Source organism: Varroa destructor, unplaced genomic scaffold (genome assembly GCF_002443255.2).
Source record: "Varroa destructor unplaced genomic scaffold, Vdes_3.0 BEIS01000004.1, whole genome shotgun sequence".
Lineage (NCBI taxonomy): Eukaryota > Metazoa > Arthropoda > Arachnida > Mesostigmata > Varroidae > Varroa > Varroa destructor.
The window spans coordinates 786396-798005 of NW_019211457.1; the positions used below are offsets into that span (position 1 = coordinate 786396).

Below are 11610 nucleotides of genomic sequence, written 5' to 3' on the forward strand. Positions count from 1 at the left end.
TATATTCAGCTTTCAAAAGCGTATTCTGTTGAGAACGAAATTATAACATCGTCTCAAGCAAGTTAGTAATCGAGTAGCGTTCTAAGCACTGAAAGTTCCAGAACTGATCTCTTTGAAAGTCTATTGACCCTACACTTGAAATATCGCACACGAGCTCCAGGTGTAGAATTTGTCCCCACGAAATCAGGTTCGAGAACTTTGTTGGTCACTCGAAGCGAGCGTGCGCGTCGAGTTGAAGCTGGTTAGGTTGAGAGGAACGACAACTGTACTTAATAAATACGTTCGTGTAAAATGTTTCGGCCACATATAAATATAAAAGGTCACAAACAAACGAAATGATTCTCTTTCCAGTTTACATTGAACACTCTACGTATGGGTTATGCGTTTAAGCTTTAGTTCAGAAAAGTTGTTTATCAAATCGTGTTAGGGGTGACATTTTGCCGAGGTAACAAATTCAATTAGATATCCTGGTGATAACGAAGGTCTTCAATTTTTCACATACTAAAAATAGCTGAGTATAAACAAAAAAAACTAAAACCAGTCTGAGCTGAAAGTTTCAAAGTGACGAAACCTGTAAGGACTGCAATGTCGGATTTGATCACGGAAGCTCTCAGGGGAAAGTGTATTTTGTAAGAACTGCCCTTAAGGCAAGAAGCCTCACGTAGAGACAACTATCAATATATAAAACTTGCTATAGTTCAAAGCATTTATGCTTAACTGCAACGGATAGATCTTAAAAAAAAGTTGTCTGACAAAGGCCGCCAAACTAGCGTTATCTTCCGACATGAGTAAACAACAGCGAAGCTAAGAGATGATTCGAGATGCTGATGCTCGCAGCTTGAATTTGGACCTTTGATTCTGGGCAAGCTAATAAAAAAGAAAAATAACCATTTTTAGAATTCTAATACTGCTAATGGAAGGTACACTTATAGGTTATATCGAAAATAAAGTGAACTTCTTTTTATGCTGTTACGTATAACCAGGCGTGGTGTTAGAGGGACACATTCGTGGCTTATTGACTCTATTTATTGACAAACCAGACTATGTACGACCGCTTTGCTAGCTATCACCTCTGGCAGATTATATCATATTGGTCTGGCACTTGTTTAAAAATATTCAGCTGAATAAAAGCTTTAATTAAAAAAACACTTTATTTATATTGCGAAAGAAGAAAGAACGGTGTCGCCACCGGTAAGTGCTATTCTAACATAATGACAGCTCCTCTACTGTCGTCCCTATAGCGGAAGGACCATTTTTTCTGGTCATCGACCTTTTCAATAAAGGTCTTCTCGTCACATGTAATTCCAATGGATATCACATTGAATCATCTCTGACTCTCTACGTAACTAAAAGGCTCGTTCTCGGCGAATTGAATCTATCTGCCCGATTGGTTGAACGAAAACCGCTTAAAAAAACGTTGAAAAAAGAGAAAAAAGACCCATACTTCTAGCGTCATTATGGCGGGGCTAAGTCGCTAATAAGCCATGAGAATGCAGAACAATATAATGCTCCAAAACAGAATGCTTAGCTTCTACTAGCATGCTAACGTTGTAACGTCCAGTGTCGTGCGCTTACATATACACAGTATACTCTCCCTGGTATACTCATACTCTAGCCTCCACCATCCATGCATGGAAATTTATTAGCATTGACCAAAAACATTAAGTATTAGCATTAGATGTTTTTTCGAATCTAGTGATGTTTGTGTTACTGCCACAAAAAATAACAGGAAACTAATTGGCCAAGTATGGACGACCTAAGTTTCCATTCTCTGGTGGCGACCACTGAAATTGACCAGACGGATCCCTCGACCGCGAAAGGGTACTCCCCTCCCCCGATCAAAACAATGTCAGCAGCTTTTCGAAATTATACCCGTGATACTGTACGCGGTAAAATGCTTGTCTGTTAAATTCAGGGATACGTGAGGTAGTCTATGTTTGAGACCGGGCGTAAACACGCTTCGTTTCGTGCTTGAAGAAGTCGCCAGTTATCTGAACCGTCGAGCGGCACTACTGAAGATGCACGGAATACTTATTTACTTGGCTTGTTGAAATCGCTTGCCCACGTCATTGGGACTTCGTGGTTGTTAGAAAGCTTAGCCGTGAAACATTCTACATGAAATCTTCATGAGGTACAACCAGATTGCCACTTTCAAGTGAAATATATGGTAGCTTACTACTGATCTAGTTTAGGGACTGGCCTGAAGCCACAGATAGCCCTATTTTTTTTTTCTTTATCAATGCATTCTATTATAAAATCTTTGGGGTTTTTTTCCCATAGTGAATATTTCGTTCCAATTTTTCCAATATTTCGTTCAGTGCGCGCGAGCATTAAGCGATCCCCTTCTCCATTTATTTCACGCTAGGCTTCAGCGTGATTCATTGTCGGTTTCCTTGACCAAGGACGTTGCTGTTACATCTGGTCCCTACGCAGCAGTAGCTGCGACTCTTGTGCTAAAGACGCCCTTCCTGCAATGGGGCTGTGGTAACGAATTTGCCTACTAAATAGAAAAACATGGATAGAGGTTTAGATTTGCACACCTTTATTGTTCATCAAAAATTCAAAGAGCAGTAGGAAAGACAATATTGAGTGATACTGTTCTCTGCCCCGCCTAGCAAAATTGCCGCGGCCTAAAGCCCCCTACCCTGTAATCTCTAAAACAATGCTAAAAAGTGGTATCGAAGTCTGCCGCAGAAGGAAGGTCGGCTCGAAGTCAAGATTCTACCACGTTCATTTTACTTGTGTGGTTATGTAATAGCTTTTGTGATATACCTGACAAAGATAAATACATTTTACTGTATATAATTGCTTAAACCTATAATAATATACTGGAAGCTGCAGCTGAGCGTTTGATACCTCGAAAGGTATTACGTAAATCTATAATTACCTTCCAACTATTATATCATAAAGCTTTTCGGTTAATGGAACAAAAGGGTTATGGGCTACTACTGATATATACGTTCTTTTCTGTTATTTCGAGTGGCACTCAGCATTGAATTAGTCTGTACTGTTTGTGATTGCCATGAAATGAGTAAAGGTAATAGCAAAGCAGCAAATCGGTTTCTCAATTAGTGCGATCTTTGATGTTAAAGATCTATTTTTTCCTCGTACATAGATAGCTAACTTAACCTCCGTGGAACGCATCATGGCTGAACTGGACATGATACTTGAAAACAGCGTTCTTATAATAAGTAAGTTCAAAAAACCGATGGGCTGTCCAGTGGTGTTTTAATATTCGTTGTCTCTTTCAGCACATCTGTAACTCTAGCTGGAACAAAGTTGCTCGGACTCGAACCCGCATAGAATTTTAATTAATTCAGCCAGTCTGTGTAAACAGGGATACTATTAGATTGTAGACGGAATTGATTCAATAACTTTATGCATAATACAAGCCGTTTGGGTAATTCTAAAATTGATCGCATTTTTATCTGAAACAACACGTGTAACGTCAGAGATCCCTTAGTATCCAGTATTGGCACCTGCACGACCCTCAGCAACATGAGTTACAAACTGAATAAAAAGCAAAGGGAACCACTGAAGATCGGCCACCTGGTGTTCTTCATTGCCTCAGTTTTCCATTGTTATCAAAATCTGTTGACGAGCGTTATAATTGTGGGTGATTTGAAAAGGGGGAAATTGAAAACGATGGAATTCGAAAATGTCCAGCTAGCTTTGGCACAATGTGTTCAGAAAGTCGCCAGTGCTTCGAGGAAACTAAGGAAGTTAATAGCAACAATGGGAACTCCCCATAAAGTTTCCATTTTTTTTAAACTATAGCGTACATTTTAGGACAGAATATATAAGAAAAGAAATAGGTTAAAAAAAAAACAGGGTTTTGTTTTGGATTCTGTAAGATTTTCAGGATGCTAAACGAAGTGATACGCTCTCCGTTAAATATTCAAGTATGATTTATCCTTACCTGCTAGTTTTAAAATACGCAATAGAGCTAACAATAATAATAGTATTTATGACAAAGGAAAAGATGGGTCTGATCAGATAGGTTGTGGTTAAACTTTGGTACCCTCTCTGACTAATAAAACTTCCTATAATTGACTGATACGTAATAGAAGGTTCGCAACGCTGAAAGGTCTCAGCTGTTACGTGTAAAAAAAACTGGGTAAACTTAAGAAGTTCTATCTTACATGAACACAAAATAAACTAAAATAGACTAGATTCGCTACAAATACCAAAATACACTTTCAGTTCTACCTATTGTCACATATACCAGAGACGATGTCTAACAGGTTATCAACGACTTTCGTTTTTAATTAGCCCAATGGGTCTACAACAAGTAGGCCATGCCAGCAACTCTGAAAGGTAGTTGTATAATAATCAAAATAAATTCATATGTCCAACTATTGCATACCTAACTGTGAGTTCATTTAATCAGAGCTCTGAAACTATCAGAATTACCATTAGTTTAGGATATTTTTCAGGTTAGGGTATTGTGCACTGAACAATAGCAATTACTAGTATGCGAGTCAATGGTCCACTGTTATCAGTCGTGTACTAACTAGAATGGTAAGGACCTTGAATACTGAGGTACATAGAGAAGCTCTATAGATCCTTCTACAAATGTACGTACATGTAAATACAAACTGAGGTTAGAATCATTCAAACTGTATGTATATCTTTTTAGAACAGCCTGTGTTAGCAATCAACAAGCCTTTTGTTATTATCGCATGATTGGCTCATACGAGCATGATCTGAGCGTTATATGTAGTAAAATATAAACCACCCAAACAAAGTATAGCGATCCCTCGTTTCTGTATACTGAGGTTCACTTTGTATTGAATTTCTCGAACATAACTTTTCGATCGAACAACTTATAAAGCTAACCGCATTTGTTTACGGAACACAATGTTTGGTCCATCTAATAGTGAAATATAGTAAAATAATATAATATATATATATAATAAAAATAGAATTTTAGCGATTGTCTTCAAAGCCACCTTTCCTGTCAGGTACCGAAACCGTCAACTAATTAAGAGACTTGCGAATAGATAAATAAAGTAAATATGACCACGAACGGCTACGAATCCACATTGACGACGTTCCACCAGTTGACATCAGTTAGATAATCATTCGAGGAGTCGCATCCGCTGGCGCAAGTATACCTGGGTAGCAGTCGGTTTTAGACGGATAGATAATTAACCCCGTAATGTTGAAAGGGTCAATTAGCCCCCTGAAGTAGCAATGGCGCCGGACATAAAACTCGAGACATTAATAGTGGATGAGATTTGACCAAGCGCAGTGACTCTGGATAATTTGGATAATGGAAAATAACTTTGGAAGATTAGAAACAGCAGCATAGGTTGAATGCCATTTGCAATTAACAGGGCTCCAGGTGACAAGTTACTGCAGCATTCTCGGTAATGCGAGCATTTCAATACAAGTAGAACTCTAAGCAAGCAGTCCAATCAAGTGAATTGTACGTAACTGCGAATCCTGAACGCAATATGCTCATAGTGGGTTTCATAGGTATTGAAGACTAGCACGTTACAACGCACATTGCCGATTACATTATTAGTATGAAAGGAGACTCATCTAGAAATATTTTTACAGATGTGTTACATAAATAACAGAGTTGCCAAAAGTTATTTTCGACTATTTTCATATTGTAAGAAGAAAATTTTTTACTATATTTTTATTGTATTTATAAAATCTATCCATTGTTCGACAGATTTCAACTGGAAATCAATAACATTTCCACTGAAAAATATGCTCAGATATGTCCGATTGAAGTTTCAATAGAAAAAAAACACCTTAACGAACTTCGCCTGACAGGTTTACGTGCCATATATTAGTTTCGTACGTTTTCCAAATATTTTCAAGCGAAACAATTTTACACAAAAGTGTACGTTTTCTGTACAAAAATGATAAAAGCGTCACTTTTGCTAATTTGTTGGTTAGCCTGAAACGGCACGCAGCAATCTACTACCAGAATGTGTCTGCGATAAGCCGACTCATTAGAAACGACTAACTAATCGCTTTCGGAATCGAAACAAACTCTCGTAGAATTTGAAGACCCCCCACACAGTAGAAATGCAAGATTTTTCCAGTTGTCCATGTGTCACCCAACGTCTTCAACGGTGATCCTCCATTTAATACACCTTTATGAATCAATCCATAATGTAGCACTGTCTACCGTAGTGCATCTATACGAGAGAGAAAAAACTGAATACTTATGCACCTGCTTAACTCAGCAGAAGAAATGTTAACCACTATTGATCCTATGTGCACACTTTTTTCTTTTACGATAGAAACTCTCACAGAATTCATCTCCATTCAGGCTCCGGTTGTTGGACTGACTAGTTTTGTTTTAATTTTGGCGCCACTATAAGCATGCAGAAAGAAGGGAAAGGCCGTTTAATTTTTTAATGCATAGAAATCGAACACTGAGAAAGGGAAAAAGACCTGCGCGAAGCGAGGATGGTGACTGAAGTATTTTGGGCATGGCAGTTACTGAGTGATGCAAAATGGTGCTAGCTGTCAAGCAAACATAGGTTACTCTTGGTGGCAATAATTCTTAGTGCCTGTATCTGCATATCGCACAGATAAATTGAGACATATTAATTTGTGTGAGACATCGTTTGTGTTAGGTATTGCAGTGATAGCGGAAATCGTAGCGCCATATTTTCGTCAATGATGATATACCATTATAATATAATACGTTGTATACAGTTAATATCTCTGTACTATGACAACTAAATGGACTGTATAGTCGAATCAAAGAAATAGATTTTAAATATTGTCATCCATAGGTGTGGATAGGATAGTGATATTGAATACGGATTGTTTTCTCCTTGCGCGCGTTGTAACAGTTACCATTCTAGCAGGGTTTAGCAGTTTGCGTTATTGCATTCTGCCTCGACTTTCTGTAGTTGGCTATGTTCGAAACTGGGTTTGGCTTAGGGCTTAGTTGTTATATGAAGTACTGAGGGCAAACGCTATTGTAAATGTGGAACTAGCTATTTTTTTAAGGACGTCTTTCTTTTTTTTCTTTTTTAACATTTTTGACAATTTTTATTATGTGAATAAGTTCTCTGGATAACCCAGTAGGTATAGCATTAAGAAATTGCACCCACAAGAAAGATTAACTGAAAGACTTATCTATAGTTTTCTTCCACGGACCCATAAAATGGCATGGTAGTCATATGTCAACATGACCAGTCATTGATAAACGGATTGTTTATGGTTAAGGAATGGGTTATGTGATATCGTTTACTTTTTTCTATTACAGCTTATGTGCGCAGTATATACACAGTTCATGAGTGGTCACATCAAAGAACCCTAAAAAATTGCTTCTGAGGTGCGATCAAATGACATCGACTGAAGCTCATTGTTAATTGGTTTATTCCACTCGAAGCAAACGGTAACGTAGCGTTCTCGCCAATACGATGTTTTCTCTAGCGACCATTCATTTCAATATTTGTGAATATCACGTTTTTTCCAATCCAAAGTTTTCCAACTTTGCGGTCTCTAGCTTTGTATTAGCTTTCAGAGGTGCTATTTTGTATGGTTATTAGCATCATATTTTATGCATATATACGCCTTTATATTTTGACGAGCATCTCAAAATGGCGAGTATGTCTAATGATGACAATTGGTACTAAAACATTTTGCAATATACTATAACACATGTGAATAGAAATTAGCTCATTATAAATCATTCGACCTGTGGCGCCAGCGAACTATATAATGCGTCGCATACGTTGAACATTAATAGATAATTATGTATACTCTATTGTACCGAAGTGTGTCCTCGGCAGCATCCATACGCGAACAATCTAATATGGGTGAAGTATGCGTTCGGGATTAAAAAGGCCAAAAAGCTCAATCCAGCACTGCGGCTCAGAATGTTAAAGCGACGTTCTCGCCGCGAATATCTGAACATACAGCGGGCCGCGAGTATGAGGCTAGTCTGCAACCGCCGGCAAGTAAAGCCTCATCGGCAGTTCTATCCGCTCAGTTCAGACTTGGAGGTCAATAACTGGATGGTACGGGTAGCCGAAATCGCTAAAGATATCGCGCATGCACGTAGTAGGTACGTAGTAACGAGACGGTACAACCTCATGGGCTATAACAACTGGGTATGATCAACAAAATGCATGGTTTGGTGCATACTAGTTTGAAGAAAGAATTCAACTATTCTCTACATAATAGTATCTGTTCCATGTAAGCAATACCTAGACGATTAAAAAATAATATTTTTTTAGGGGACATCGGGCCATTATTATAAATACTATTTATTTTTATTAAATACAAATACGACTGCTATTGTTTATTGTGACGTACTAATACGTTATAGCTGTGTTAATATTAGAAGGTGCCTTTATTATATCTATATCTATATGTATATATATATATCTATCTACATATATATTTTAATTATTATATATAATTTCGATAATGTTTACAGATTTACAAAATTTCACCTGCATTTATCCTTGCAAATCTTTGTCGAGAGTTTATTGTAACCTGCATATCATGAGCATCATGTGAAAATATCTTCCGGCTCTTTTCCATTTGTTCCATAACATCTCTTAACTCTGTCTAATTATGTTAAAGTTCGCACATAGCCCAATCGGATATTCAACGGGCTGTGTGGCAATCGTTTAAAAGGCAGCGGCCGAATATACTCGTCTTCCGACGGGTAATCCATCAGTATGTGACGCTCGCTGGGCCTTCAGATCATCCAGATCCTTCCAATAGTTCGACTGAAACGACTACCACTGTGACTCCTGCCGCAAACACGCCCCTGGAAGAGCCTCGATATGACGGAGATGAGTATGATGATAATCGTCTTGCTCCTGAGAATTCTGCTGTTATTGAGCAGCAGTCTGTACACGCTCAGCGCGCAGAATCAACAAAGGAACGACCGAAGAAGGTGAAGTCTCGCCGCATAATCCCTCAGAGTGCAGGGCTACCAGTTTTTGTCAATTTGAGCCAACTGAAAAAGAACCTATTATATCGCGGGCGGCCGTATTATTATCTCGGGAATCCAAATCGCAGACGACGCAGGCCGCCGCCGCCGCCTAGGATTGCGCTGTCGCGGCCTATTCCGCAAGGGTGTGGATACGACCTATGTCCAAGAGGTGACAGAGCAGATGAAAGCCAGGCAGAATCCAAAATACGACTGGGCTCCTTAGGCAAAGCGAAACAGAATGCAGAAGAGGAATTTGAAGATGCCTGGCTCACAGATGACGAGCCTCATTTAAATTGTTCAACTAGAGAAGCCTCACGAAGCTTTTCAAAGGAGCTAACGCATCGTTTAGCGGAAAGACCCGCAAAACGTTCGTTGCGAAGACTCCAAAAATATACGCGGAAACAAACTCAAAACACCTTACAACGAAGACTTTATAAATTCTCAAGAAACCAGCCTCTATCTAGTTTATCAGTTCTGCCTTCTTCGGAGCCAGCTTTGACGAGCTTATCGTGTCCGTGTGTTAGTCCGACCACATCGTCTACCCCATCTAATTCTTCCGCTGAGCTGCAACAGCAGTCCTTCATATCGCAGCCCAGCTTTAGTGATTTCCAGCCATGTTCTTCACGAGACGGTTCAATCGATTCGAGGGAAATTATCGTGAGGCCAAGGGATACGGGCCATTCGTCGACATCGTCATCCTCGAGCACTTTCGAAAATAGACGGCACTTCTGCGAAGAACCCTTCGGAAAGGCTGATTCCTGTAGTCAACAGGTGACGAAAAAGGGGAATAGTCCAGAGCAGAAAGAGCCTGTTGCCATCAAAGGTTGCGTGAAGAAAGAGACGGCCATGGCGACTGATCAAGAAAATCTAGTGAGCCCGAAAGTGGATTTGACTGACGAAGTGAGGAAGGCAAACCAAATTTCGCTTACTCAAGCAACGCACCCAGCTGAACTTTCCAGCGGTACTCTTGGCCAAAAACGGGAAGGTGATCATGTTTTTTCTCATAGAGATATGTTGACGGCCGAACGTCAACAACAGCCTTTGTCAAACGCCGAGCAGTCGGATGACGACTCGCGGTTAGTGGCAGCCAGACAATACCAAACGGAGGAGGGAGATTGTGTCCCCCCTGAGGGGGAAGTGCAGACGGAGCTACGGCCTCAACAGTACAAACAAGAGGAAGGTGCGTCGACCCTTAGTTTTTCCACACACAAGACGTCGCAGACAGACTTGCAAGTTGAAGTTGACCAGAGCCAGGTAGGCGGTCGGGGCTCTCAAGCTGCGGTGCCACAAGTAAAAAAATGCTGGAACTCGGGAGATGAAAAAGCTGAAAGAGTTTCCAAGGGGAACTCAAAGGTAAGTAAGCGTAAGGTGATCACATAAGATAACTGTATAAACGACGGCGATGATGAGTCTACAAAGGTAGGATCAAGATCTAAAAAAGAATGTCGCAGGTCAAGGGATGAATATACGGGAGAGTTTCCAAAGGCAAAAAGGGCCTAAAAAGATGAAAATCACAAAGCAGCTGACATGGACAATATTAAAGCGATTAGCTAACACCTTTGGCATAGAGCAAGAACTTTGCTTTCATTATACTTATGAGGCGCCAATGCTTGTTGTGTATACAATCGTAAATACAAATGTATTTTTATTTTTCATCACACTGGCCTGCGCAATTTATTCACACCCTTCTGTAGCCGTTAATTAATAAAGTAATACGACTTGTTGATACCATACCCAATTAAATGTAACTTGTACACAGCTGGAGTATTAACCAACAGTTACCCCGTCTTTGTTTGAAACCCCGTTTGAAACATCTGTTTACCTACGTGCGGTTATCGCAACGATAATTCCGCAGTATATCCTGCACACTGTCATCCCGTCCCTGTCCCATTTCCAGCGATTTCGGCAACGGTAGCATAGTAACCGATGCCGCAGCAATAGTACTAATATAATATATAATAGTAGCAGCAGTACAACAAGGCAAAAGAGTTAGATGAGGTCCCAAGAAACGGGAAATTGATCATCCTAGTTGGCATTACCTTGTTACCCTCTTCATAAATAATCGTGCTCTGTTATTGAAATATCCTTTAAACTCAATAGCTTTTTACACTTACTTTGGCTTGCCATTGGAATGAATTCATTATCGAATTATTACACATTTCGTCTTATTTAACCCTCTGGTTGCATACATGCAAACAATCGAAGTTTTTTTTTGTCGAAGTTTTCTTTCGTAAAGCTTAGAGAGACAACTTGCCAATATTAGAAATATTTCAGAGATTATCAACGGATGCTGAAAGATCGCTCAAAAGGATCAAACTTAGCGAGGAACTACCCCTTCATAGCAATATTCAACCAACTGCCGGAGTTGAAAGCGGGCCGAAGAACGAGGTGCACCCGACCCTCAAAAACTAGATTTACACTTTACGTAGGTGATTTCAGGGAAATAGTTATCGTGTACAATTAAAATGATCCTTCTTAAATTCCGACCTGGAGACATAACGTGCATAGCTACGGAAGTTAGTCTAGCCACCACTGTTTTTCTTTGAAGACCTACCACACTTCTAGTGGTAGAGTGTATAACAATGCGTCAGTCAAGACAGCTATCCTATGAACGACTAATGATGTGTGTCCATCATATTGAGAAGTGGCGCCGAAAGAGAACATTGAATATTTTATATATA

At 39.6% G+C, this 11610-nt stretch overlaps 1 protein-coding gene across 6 annotated transcripts; it reads left to right on the forward strand.

Moving 5' to 3' along the window:
• The first annotated feature begins 1868 nt into the window (after positions 1-1868).
• LOC111250062 (uncharacterized) lies at positions 1869-11604 on the forward strand. 6 transcript variants are annotated; one of them, XM_086987283.1, is made up of 5 exons: positions 1869-2131; positions 7244-7375; positions 7759-8047; positions 8572-10282; positions 11193-11604. In XM_086987283.1, the coding sequence occupies exons 3-5, from the start codon at positions 7860-7862 to the stop codon at positions 11391-11393; spliced, it is 2100 nt and encodes a 699-aa protein (XP_086843409.1). In that variant the 5' UTR covers positions 1869-2131; positions 7244-7375; positions 7759-7859; the 3' UTR covers positions 11394-11604. The 6 variants fall into 6 exon arrangements, with proteins under 6 accessions (XP_086843409.1, XP_022660426.1, XP_022660424.1 ...); XM_022804691.2 differs by lacking the exon at positions 1869-2131 and adding an exon at positions 6389-6506; XM_022804689.2 differs by lacking the exon at positions 1869-2131 and adding an exon at positions 6418-6602.
• The last annotated feature ends 6 nt before the right edge of the window (positions 11605-11610 follow it).

Excerpts from the sequence above, each read along its gene's own strand:
- LOC111250062 (XM_086987283.1), top strand. The coding sequence starts at position 7,860 with ATGTTAAAGCGACGTTCTCGCCGCGAATATCTGAACATACAGCGGGCC. Across the intron at positions 8,048-8,571 it reads ATCGCGCATGCACGTAGTAG|TTCGCACATAGCCCAATCGG; the intron begins GTACGTAGTAAC and ends ATTATGTTAAAG. Across the intron at positions 10,283-11,192 it reads TTTCCAAGGGGAACTCAAAG|AAATATTTCAGAGATTATCA; the intron begins GTAAGTAAGCGT and ends TGCCAATATTAG.